This window comes from Rattus norvegicus, chromosome 9, assembly GCF_021556685.1.
Source record: "Rattus norvegicus strain SHRSP/BbbUtx chromosome 9, alternate assembly SHRSP_T2T, whole genome shotgun sequence".
In the NCBI taxonomy this organism is placed as follows: domain Eukaryota; kingdom Metazoa; phylum Chordata; class Mammalia; order Rodentia; family Muridae; genus Rattus; species Rattus norvegicus.
In genome coordinates this window covers 120703017-120715173 of record NC_141542.1, presented here as the reverse complement: position 1 = coordinate 120715173, position 12157 = coordinate 120703017, and the positions used below count along the sequence as shown (strand labels likewise).

At 42.0% G+C, this 12157-nt stretch overlaps 1 protein-coding gene across 7 annotated transcripts in view; it reads left to right on the top strand.

The window, feature by feature from the left end:
- Positions 1–12157, top strand: part of Ankrd12 (ankyrin repeat domain 12) — a 104751-nt gene that overhangs the window by 56205 nt on the left and 36389 nt on the right. For all 7 annotated transcript variants that reach the window (XR_015628700.1, XM_087566575.1, XM_087566578.1 and 4 more), the window contains 1 exon segment: positions 2085–2232. Coding sequence is in view for 6 of the 7 variants with exons in the window: in XM_087566575.1 (XP_087422701.1) it covers positions 2085–2232 (148 nt within the window). In the remaining variant the exon portion in view is untranslated.

Genomic DNA, 12157 nt, shown 5'->3' with positions numbered 1-12157 from the left:
GTGGGTGTTGGGAACAGAACCCTGGTTCTCTGCAAGAGTATCAAGAGCTTTTAACTGCTCAGTCATTCATTGCCCTAGCCCTTAAATTGTACCTCTGGAGAAGACACTGTACATGAGCATGTTATTGAAAGAGCAGTGCTGAAAGCTCTCAAGCTCCTCTCTTTTGCTATACGTCATATATACCAAAATATTTTTTTAGAAATGAAAAGAGCCACTTTCTTAATATTTTCTGTAAGATATTTTTCCATTTTTCTCATTAAAAACATTGTAATGTTGGTAAGGTGGCTCAGTGGGTAGATACCTGCCACATACTTGGAATTATACCTTGGAACTAGTACATATTTCTGTGACCCTAAGTTAGTTAGTTTCTTTCTTTCTTTCTATCTATCTATCTATCTATCTATCTATCTATCTATCTATCTATCTATTTGTTTGCTTGAATTTATTTGTTTTATTTTGCTTTTTTCCAGACAGGGTTTCTCAGGTGTAAAAGCGTTGGGTAACCTAGAAACTCAACACTACAGGCGATGCTGGCCTCCAGTTTGCAGACCTCAGCCTTCCCAGGGCTGGCGTTAAAGGCATGGGCCACCACAGCCTGGCCCCAAGCTTCTAAATCCTCTGCAGTTGCTCAGTGCTTTGAGAAGCTGTCATTCAAGCTCATTTGCTTTAAGCACTCAGTGATGTTTACAGTCCTTCTAGAAAGGCACTGTTGTACTCTGTTGAGTTTAAAATATGTGTGCATATACATGCAACTTACATACATGTGAGCCTGCATGCGAGGATGAGCACCATGTGTGCGGGACCCTGCGCAGACTGAAGAGGCTGTTCAGTTACAGGTGGTTGTAAGCTACTGTCTAGGTGCTGGGAACTGAACCCAAGTCCTCTGCAAGCACAGGAAGAGCTGCCAATCACTGAGCCATCCCTCCAGCCTGCACAGTTTTTAGAAGTTTGAATGCTGTTTTCTTCTTGGTCTTCCATTTATGCATAAGGAGTAAAATCAAAGCTGCCAAAAGCCCTTAACCCTTGTCTGTTGGTACTGTGTCCTATGAACTAAAGCCAAGAAACAACTTTCCAACTTAGTAGAAGTCATGCTATCTTCAAGAAACATATAAAGTATTTCTAAAGAAGGGGACATTGAAAGAGAGAGAGCAGGTCTGAGTGATAAGGCCTGGTCAGGGTGGAGGACGTTGTCATGGCATCCTCTGTGCCCACACACAATGGTTTGTGCTTTATTTACAGCTGTTATCTTACTTTACCGAGTTATGTTTAGAGATCTTATTTTTTGGCTTGTAATTTTTCCTTATCTCCTTCTTTGTTGCCTGTTATAAGAAGTTTTAAGCTAGTGCAACTAATTGTTAGTATTTATATCTGAGCTTATTTGTAAAATGTCTCTTGTTTATGTTAGAAATTTGTGACAGGTTTTTACAAACTTTTTTACCTACCTTGATTGCTTCCTGATGATCATAGATAGCTTTCAGCGGAATCAAGGATCACTCTTTGTTTCTGTATTTTCAGACAGGGCCTCTCTATGTACCCCTGGCTATCCTGGAACTCTCTATGTGGACCAGGGTGTGAAACCTTTTCTTCAGCTCCTCAACCCCATCTATCCAGTTCCACTCCCACTGTCATTTAAAATTTAAGTAGAACATTTCTTTATAATAGATGAGGTCATCAGATGGGATGAGCTTTAATGAAAATGGAACTGGTGGAGAATAATAATAATGATTTTTAAGTACACACTGTAAATCATGGGTATAGAGTAGATGAAATAACATTCACATGGATATTGTGTTATCAAGAGAATGGCTTGTGAGACATGAGAGATGGCTCAAGCAGTTAAGACCACATACTGCTCTCTGGATGACTGGCTCAGTTCCAAGCACCCGTATGGCAGCTCACAACCATGTGTCACTCCAGCAGGTATCAGGGGATCCGATGCCCTCTGTGGACCTTTGTGAGCACCAGTGAACACGTGGTACACAGCCAAATGAGAACAAAACTCTCACACAGCGAACAAAGGAAATGAGAATGGTTTGAAATAAATGACAGGACGGTATCCTCTCTCTTACTGCTTGATGTTGCAGATAGTGAAATTGTTGCTTCGTCATGGCGGGAATCCATTCCAAGCCAATAAGCATGGAGAACGGCCAGTGGATGTGGCAGAGACAGAGGAGTTGGAGTTGCTGCTAAAAAGAGAGGTGCCTTTGTCTGGTGATGACGAAAGTTATACAGGTTTGTGTCTTCTTACTGTTTTGAGATTGGATTTTGTCAGTTAGGCCAGGCTAGCCTAAAACTTGCAAATTTCCTGCCCCCTCCTACTACGTGCTGGGATCACAGGTGTGACGTATATTCAGTTTGACACAGTATTCTATAGAGCATTCTGCACTGATGTGTACCTTACAATAAGCTAGCTGCTTATTGGTTAATGTGTACTAGTCAGCTGTGAGTGCTGCGTGAGTACAGTCACAGTGCGGTCATCCTGTTTCCATTACAATGCTACTGAGTTGCTAACCTGCTTTTGCTACTGCACTCATCAGCCTTACTGAGACCCTCTGGCCGTGTGCGCTCATTTACATCTCTGCTGTCATCCTGTCTTCTACGTGGGATCACTTAGCTACCAACAATAAATACATTTTATGTCCTTTCTTGGCATTAGTAAATCGTCGTTACAGTTCGTGCTTTTGTAAATTGGGTGATCGAGCTCTAATAATCCATTTCTTTACAAATGTAAGTTTTATTAATATTACTTTTATGGGGTTTTTTGTTTGTTTTGAAACAGAGTCTTATTTTTTATTTCTGACTGTCCTTGAACTCATAGATCTGCCTACCTCTGTCTCCTGAGTGCTAGGAGACATGCTTCACTACAAACATAATTTTTAAAAAAGAGCTATCCAAAACAACTTTTGTGAGCTGGAGACAGGACTTAGGGCCCTGTACTTCTTTTTTTTTGGTTCTTTCGGAGCTGGGGACCGAACCCAGGGCCTTGTGCTTCCTGGGTAAGCGCTCTACCACTGAGCTAAATCCCCAGCCCCGGGCCCTGTACTTCTTAAAAAAAAACACTTCCTACTGAGCTAATAAGCTCTAGCCCCACAAAAGAGTTAGAGAACATCGGCAAACAGGGCTCACAGACATTATGAAAATGTCAGAAAACATTTTCCCTTGTTTTCTGAGCTCAAATTGGAAGAATTCGTTGTATTTCAGGCAAAAGTAATGAAAAAAGAAAACCAAATATGACAAATGGCCATATCTCCATAAAGTTTGAATTCCTGTAATTAAGTAAACATGTGGCTTTTATATATTAAATTCAATACAAGGAATTAAATACCAATGTGCAGCCTGGTAGTGGTGGCACACACCTTAAATCCCAGTATAATAAGAGGCAGAGGCAGGAGGATCTCTGAGTTGAAGGCCAGCCTGGTCTACAAAGTGAGTTTCAGGACTGCCAGGGCTATCTCAAAACAAAAAACCAAAAAACAAAACAAACAAAAGCAAAAAAGAAAAGAAAAAGTATACTTACTTTTAGGCATGTGCAGGAAGTAATAGTTTAAAAATAGTTTTTAAGAAGGAAAATTTTTATTTTTTATTCTTCATGTGGAAAGGCCAACTAAAAGAATGTACTTTGAGTATGGAATTGATCATCTTGGACAAAGTATTACAAATGTACTCATTGGTCAAGAAGTGCTGCCAGACTGTGGCTAGCATGATGACTGCGCCTTGGAATAAAGACCAGCAGTGAGCGTGAACCATAGAGACCTCCCTAAGTGACTTGTAAATGACGTGATCTGTAGAAGAGAAGATGCTCAAAGGGAAGTGCAGTTTAAGCATCCAGCAAACTAAAGCGTTTGCAAGGAGACAAAAGCAATAAGGATAGTAAACTCACGTGTGCGTGAGCGTGCGTGCGTGCGTGCGTGTGTGTGTGTGTGTGTGTGTGTGTGTGTGTGTGTGTGTGTGTGCATGTGTGTGTGTGTCATCAGTTAAGAGCACTGGCTGCTCTTACAGAGGCCCCAGGTTCTGTACCCAATACCACATGGCTATTCCCAACCAATTACAACTCTAGTTTGAGGAAAACCAGCATCCTGTTATGGCTTCCATGGGCACCAAGCACATACATGGTACATTTAAATACATTCAGGTGAAACACTTGTTGGGGATCCAGGAATTGCCTCACAAACCATACATACACCAGTCTCAGACAGGGATATTTATTGAGCATACGCCCCAGGACTGGCCAACCAGGGCCAGTCATGGTCTAGATTTGGGAATTGAACCATGACCCCGAGTTAAGATCCTACAGAGTTTTTAAGCCCAAAATCTACAGAAACATCTCTGCCAAGTTACTTGACCAGTTAGGATTTAGGGATAAAGGACTTCCTTAGGAACATGTCTTTGTTATACCTTCATCCTGCTCCCATTGGTTGTGGTACTCTACTGTGACAGGGGACTTGCCTTGTCTAACATTCATGTCCTAACTTGTCTACCAGGACGGGACCTGTCTAATATGCACGTTTTAACTTGCCAACCAGGATGTCAGTTACCTACATACATGTCTCTTTCTGCCGAGTAAGAGGTCAGCTCCCAGGGAGGGAACTTAAATTTTCTAGACCACTACTCAAAATGGAAGTCTTATTCCACATCATTTCTCACGTTGGTACAGGTTTTCTCTTATGTTGGGGTCTATCCCAGCGACATCTTAGACCATAAAAGTTAATGCACAGGTGCAGGAAGTGCCGCTGGGTGGTTAGTTTGGGTCCAGGCTTATTGTTGGTGACTATACAGAACAGTTCTATTGACTTTCATTGTGTTGGTTTCCAAGGGCATACATAACATAACATAGCATAACATAACAGAAAATGTAATCAATCTTGGCATTAGAAAGTTTCCTAGTAACAGCAGAAACATATGAGATGATAATAGCAGGCTAGCCAGTTAACTGTCACCTAGGTCTTAACATTTACCTAGGCTTTAGCATACTCATACACATAGAATAAAAGTAAATGAATATTTTTAAAGGAGTATGGTATGTGATATGTACTGTAGTTTCAAAATACATTTTTAAAAAACACATCTTGGCAGGGCGGTGTTGGGCAGTTGGGAGGCAGAAGCAGGGAGATCTCTGTGAGTTCAAGGCCAGCCTGGTCTACAAAGCAAGTTCTGGGACAGCTTTGGGATACATAGAGAGCTACTGTCTTGAAAAACCATACCAAACCAAAAAACCACCACACACGCTCACCTCAGATACCTTGGTTCCTCTGAGATCTACCCTCACTTTCCCTGCCCTCACAGCCTTGGTTTGCTTTTCTTAAATGTCCTGGTGGGTCGCATTTTTGCTGCACATGCACTAATACACATCTCCAAGAACTTGGCTGACTATAGGGCCTCACCCACAATGGACACTAACTCTTGTGTTGGATTTTCCTAACAACATAACAATTTCCTTTATGTACTATATGTAACAAAATAGAAGTACATTTGCATTTACTCTTTTAAGGATTTTAAAATAAGGGGATTGGAAAGATGGCTCAGAGGTTGAGAGCTCTGACTGCTCTTCCAGAGGTCCTGAGTTCAATTCCCAGCAGTCACATGGTGGCTCACAGCCATCTGTAATGGGATCTGGCGCCCTCTTCTGGCCTGCAGGCATATATGCAAGCAGAACACTGTACATAATAAATCTTTTCTAAAAAAAGAAATTTAAAATAAGAAAAATGTCTTGTGGTTTGCTTGAATAAATAAACTACAAAGGATACATATTTAAAAGATATACCTAAGGTATTTATTAATTTAAAACATAAATACAATCTGCATGTATTCACTTTCATATAAACTACTGTAAAAAAAAAAAGTACTGTTTTGGGCGGAGTTCTTAGAAAATGGTTTCTCAGTGTGTGAAGTGCCTGTTACTCAGGCTTGAGGACCTGAGTTTGGGTCTCTAGCTCCTACACTCCAGGAGAGCGTTGTGGACCGGACATAATCCCAGTGTTTGGAAGATGGAGAGACGAGATCCCTGAGGTATGGCGCCCAGCTAGACTGGCCAGGTTGTCACACACTCAGTTTGCAGGGTGAGGAGTAACGAGGGAAGATGCTCAATGTCAGCTCCTGGCACATACATGTGTGTACATTACCATATAAGTGCATCCCAGACATGCAAATGTGCACACACATGTGCATACCATATTCATGAAGACACACACATACAAACCAAGTATTTGCCCACTCCTCTCTCATCTCAGCAAGTGGGTAAAGTCCCCGCTGCCACACCTGGCACCCGGGTTTTAAGTTCTGGAGCCCCATGTAGGGGGAAGGTTGGAGAGGTGATCCAGCCATTAAAAGCTCACAGTCAAAACATGGAGAGAAGAGAAACCCCTCTTTGTTCCCTGCAGTACTAGGAATTGAGCCCAGGACCTCATAGACCAGGACAAACAGTCTAACTGAGCTGCACCTCATGGTCACATGAATCTTGACCTTGGGTTGGTCATCACCAGAGTCACCTGTCGTCAGTCACCTACATGTTTTCTGCTTCCCATGAGCAGTATTGGGGACACATGTTGAAAACTTGGATAGGGCACATTACCACACTTTACTACTTGCCTTCATTGTAGAATATTTTCTTGCATTGCAGTGTGTTTTTAAAATTTTCAATTTTGTTTTCTTTTTGGACAGAATTTCATGTAGCAGAAAAAAATGGGCAGGCTTCAGGACTTCACTATGTAGTCAGAACTGGCCTTGAACTTGTGTTTCCACTTTTTCTACCCCACCGCCACCCCATGCACTGTGACCACAGGCCCCAAGGCCTGATATCATCAAGGATACATCGCACCAACTGAGAAGACAGTCTTAGCCCAGAGTCTCAATGCTCATTGTGGAAAATGCTCAAATTATTCATTTTCAAAGAATTGCATAGCAAATGCCCTATACACATCAACTATATCTTCCATCGTTAACTTTTACTTAATTCCTTTATATTGTCATATTATCTATCATCCATCACTTCTGGCCTTGACTGGCCTTCAGAAATTCAATATATAGACCAGGCTGACTTCAAACTCAGATACCATCTGCCCGTACCTCCCAAGCTGGGATTAAAGGCATGTACTACTGTGCCTAGCACACATCATATATTTTCCCAGTTCATAATAATTTACAGACATCCCTAAGTACCAGAGCATGCATTTCATTAACTGGAGTTTAATATCTGCTTATGATTTCTCTTGGTAATTGTATTTGGAAGTGCTTAGTTGTTAAGTCTGCCATTCTTCAAGTTAGAGGAATGCCTAACCTGTATAATCATGAAGAGAAGGGGGAAGCTCATATGAGCCATACAGCAGAGCAGTCACATGAGATCTTGACTGGGTTGTGGCATAGACGCAGTGAAGAGCATCAAAGTGGGGACACGTGACAGCGTGTGCCCCAGATGCAATGCCTGGACAGCATCAGCAACCTAGTCTCCATCACAGCTGGATTACAATGAAGGGTATGGCATGCTTTTTAAGAGAAAGCCAGTTTAGTGCCATGGATTATTAAGGATTGACAATATATGGAGCTGGATAGGTGGCTCAGCAGTGAAGAGTGGGGGCTGCTCCTGCAGAAGACCCAGGTTTAATTTCCAGCACCCACCGCAGCTTACCACTGTCTGTAACTCCAGTCCCATAGACTCAGTGCCCTCTACTGACTTCTGAGGACACTGTACTCTGACTCAGCCAGACTGTGTTTTAAATTCACTTTTATGTGCATCAGTGTTTAACCTGCATGTATGTTTGTGTGAGAATGTCAGATCTTGGAGTTACAAACACTTGTGAACTGCCTTGTGGGTGCTAGGATTTGAACCCGGATCCTCTAGGAAGAGCAGCCAGTACCCCTATCTGCTGAGCCATTTCTCCAGCCCCATTTTTTTTTTTTTGGTTCTTTTTTTTTTTTTTTCGGAGCTGGGGACCGAACCCAGGGCCTTGCGTTTCCTAGGTAAGCGCTCTACCACTGAGCTAAATCCCCAGCCCCCCCATTTTTTAAAAGGAATTAAAGTGTTAAGAGAGGCCAGCAAAAATAGCAGAACTATTTCTGGATTTTAAAGAGGTAATTAAAGGGCAAACCTGTTGTAGGCGAGAACCTCTTCTGAAGGGGAAGTGGATGTGAGGAACGCCATTAGGTCGTTTAACATGTAACCAGTAACTCAGGGTGTTGGTGCATGTCACAGAAGGAGAACGTTCATCTTATATTTTTACTGTGTATGTGTGGGGCAGGGTATGTGTGCGTCACTGCCTGTAGATGCCAGAAGAGGGATCTGATCAGTAGGAGCTGGGGCCACAGGCAGTTGTGAGGTGTCCAACATAGCTGCTGGGAACCACACTGAAGTTCTCCGGAAGACTATGTGCTCTTAATGCCTAAACCATGTCTTCAGCCTGAGTTTTAAAATATTGAGATATATTCTTATGAATTACTCACTAAAGTATATATTAATATAAGGTTCTAGTGTCTGAAATTACTCCAGCCTATACTAAACCATAAGAGTAGAGTGAATGAGGCTGGAGAGATGGCTCAGTGGTTAAGAGCTCCGACTGCTCTTCCCGAGGTCCTGAGTTTAGTAACCAGCAACCACATGGTGGCTCACGACCATCTGTAATGAGATCTGGTGTGTCTGAAGACAGCTACAGTGTACTCATATACATTAAATAAATAAATAAATCTTAAAAAAAAAAGAGTAAATGGGTGGATACCAAAGGAAAACAAAACAAGAAGCAGATATGAGGCAGGGCCATATAACCGCAACAGTACGAAGTCTGGTTAAAGATATGTTTAGCAAGTTCAATGTTTAACATTTTTTGAGTTTGTAATTATTTTCAAAGAAAGTTTAAAATATATACCAATGTATTAAGAGCACCTATTGCTCTAGCAGAGGATCGGAGTTCAGTTCCCAGCACCCATGTCAGGTGGTTCAAAGCACCTGTAACTACAGCTCCAAGAAGGATCTGATGTCTCTGGCCCCCAGAGGCATCTGCACTCACACATACAGACACACTATTGAAATGCCCTTGCTCGATTAAAACCCTAAAGCAATGAGCAAGATAATAGCAGTGATTTGTAGTTCCCACGTGATCGTGAAGTGTTTTCCACTACAAAAACATTAAGACTTTCTAAGAGAACGACCATTCCCTGTCTGAAGCATGTACATGAGTTTGGAAAATCCTTTTCCTTCAGATTTAGGGAAGTTATCAAAGACTAATGGAAGGTCTTTTTTTAAAGACCATAAGAGACAACTTGAAGCAGTTTTCCAATGGTTGACAATGGCGTAAATGTCCTATCTAGTAAGATAATTAACTGCAAGGTTAGAAGTTATGATACAGATTTAAATCCACGGGTGTATAGTGATAATTTCAGGCACTTGTGTAATAATCAGAGAATGCTGGAGAACCAGTTTATTTTTTAATTAATAAAGAAAAAATTCATTAACTTGTCTAATCTGTAGGAATCCTAAAACTGGGAAACTTATTTGTGTTAGAAAATTAATCCAGGTAAAATCCATAGGGGAAATGAGTGTGTTTGTGACCCCGTTAGATAGAGTGAGTAAGGGCTGGAGATTGCTCAGGAGTTAAGCACTGGCTATTCTTCCAGAAGACCCAGGTTCAGTTCCCAGCACCCACCTGGAAGCTCACAACTGTCTGTAACTCCTGGTCCAGGGGATCTGACACCCTCACAAACACATTCATGCAGGCAAAACACCAATGTACATAAAACACTAATAAATTAAAATCAGAGAGCATAAAAGCATCTTGTGTTTCTGAAGCAAGAACACATCCTCACTTCATCTTGGGGACAGACTTGCTCAGGACCCAGAGGCACTGCAAGGGGAATTTGCTGAGCTGCAGTGAGAGTGCACAGTCAGCAAGGCCAAGGTTGTACTGACCTACTCAGATCTTGTTCTTGAGCAGATTTAGTGTATGGGACAGAAAAGGGAGATCCTACATCACCGTCCAGAAAAAAAATGGCTTGAAAGTTATGTCCAGCTTTATAGATAGAAAATAAACAACACTAAAAAGTTAAGCACAATTGTCATGGGTGATTTACTGTCCTGGAAAATTTTACATACAACTCAGTCAAAGTAAATGGCACATGTAAGAGTCAGGTTGTTGATAAAATAATATTTTAGACATTTATTTATTCAGTATGTGCAGTGGGGAACAGGGCAGGCATGCCATGGCGTGAATGTGGAGTCAGAGGACAGCTTGCAGAAGTCAGCTCTCTCCCACCATGTGGGTCCAGGGATTGAACTCAGCTCTTCAAGCTTGGCAGGAAGCACCTTTACTGGTTGAGCCATTTCACCAGCTTGGGGTGCATGTGCATGTGTGTGTGTGTCTCGTATAGTAATTCTTAAGATGAAAGGTGTTATATAGTTCTCTAATCTGTAATTGGAATCACATGACTTTGGGAAGTTTCAGGTGCACTTACAACAGTTCTCTTGCTGTATTTAGGAAGTAGAACTTTCACTCTATGAAAGTTTTCCAGGGCTTTCACCTGTTTCAGAGACTGGTTAATTACAGGAGGAACATGAGGCAAATAAAGAGGAAACAGCATTAATAAGGGATTGGTATCAATCAGTATCTGACAGAAGTGATGTTAATGGAGCTAAATTAAAGGTAAAATTATAAAAGTGGCAACTTTTATCTCTTCTCCCTCTAGTGATAAATGTAAATTTAATATTGTAAGTACATAGGTCCTGCTCAGTAAACAAGACTGACCCTGGGAGAGTCTGTCATGTCCAAGGACTGTGAGTTAGTCTGTGGGAACAGCTGGGAGTGTGAGATCTGCTAGCGGGCAGACCAGCTTCTTCTCAGTGCTGCAGCTGCTCACCAGGCAAAGATTAGCTCACCTTCTCCTTGCTTTCCCGTTGCCATGCGCTAATAAGAAAGGTAACAACTGCCAGGGTTGCTTGGAGATATGAGAGAACAGTCAGGATAAGTGAACACCAAATGCAAGAACTAGAATTCTGAGTTCATCGATGAGAACAGGCACTGGAGGGTTCTGATGCCACACGGAAAGCCTTGGCGATGGCCTGTGCTCCAGCCATGCTAGAAGACAAGGATTACTAGGTCCAAGGTCAGTCTGGCCCACAGAGCCCAGTAGGTCTAGAAATGAAGGGTTTGGAGTAAGACTTAGTTGGTTAAGTAGCATTCGTGAAGCCCTAAGTTGAGTCGCCAATAAAATGCACACAGAGACACTTGAAAGACTGGAATGCTTATAGAGGCTAATGGAACATGATAATTCTATAAGTAAATGCATTTTAAAAGTACTTTGTTATTTTAGAAAATAATGTAAAACAAGTCATATTTGCTATGACATAACAAAAATAGAGAAAGGAAGAATTGTGAGTAAAACAGAGACATAAGGGATTTAGCTCAGTGGTAGAGCACTTGGCACAAGGCCCTGGGTTCGGTCCCCAGCTCTGAAAAAAAGAAAAAAGGAAAAAGAGAGAGAGACAGAGACAGAGACATAAATAATAGACCAGGTGAACTTGACTGGAGAACCACATTTCTAGAGATTTAAATACCTGGGCAAGACATGACTTACCTGCGAGGTTAAAACAAACAAAACCCACAGAGAACTGCAAGTTTTTGGGAAGCTAAGCACCGAGGTATAGCAGCACACACCTTTAGTTCTAGTGCTCGAGGCAGAGGCAGGAGGTAGACTTCCATGGATTCGAGCCAGGACTCACTAGTGAGACAAAAAGGAAGAAAGACTTGGAGAGCATAGTGTACGTATACACAAATGTACACGAGTGGCTGTCTAACAGAAGAGTGGGGTGAAAGGCCAGCGATGAGACTGGCACTGTACATCTGAGATGTCAGTCAGCAGCATCAGTGGGAGGAGCCTTCAGCGTGTACGTGGTGCCTGGGTGTGAGTTACCCCAGCAGCTATTAGAGCTGAAGCTGAGGCAGAGCGGCTCCAGAAGACTATACTTTGTGTCATTTCAGATTTGCTGCGCAAAAGCTTTTTTAGTTTTTAAATTTTATTCATTTTTTATGAGAGGCAGCATGAGTAAGAGTGGAAGTACGTGTATATGTCCACGAAATCATGTGGAGGTTGGAGGAGAACTTGCTAGAGTTGGTTCTCTCCCTCAGCCATGCGGGTCCCAGGGATGACACTCAAGTCATTAGGCTTGGTGACAAGCACC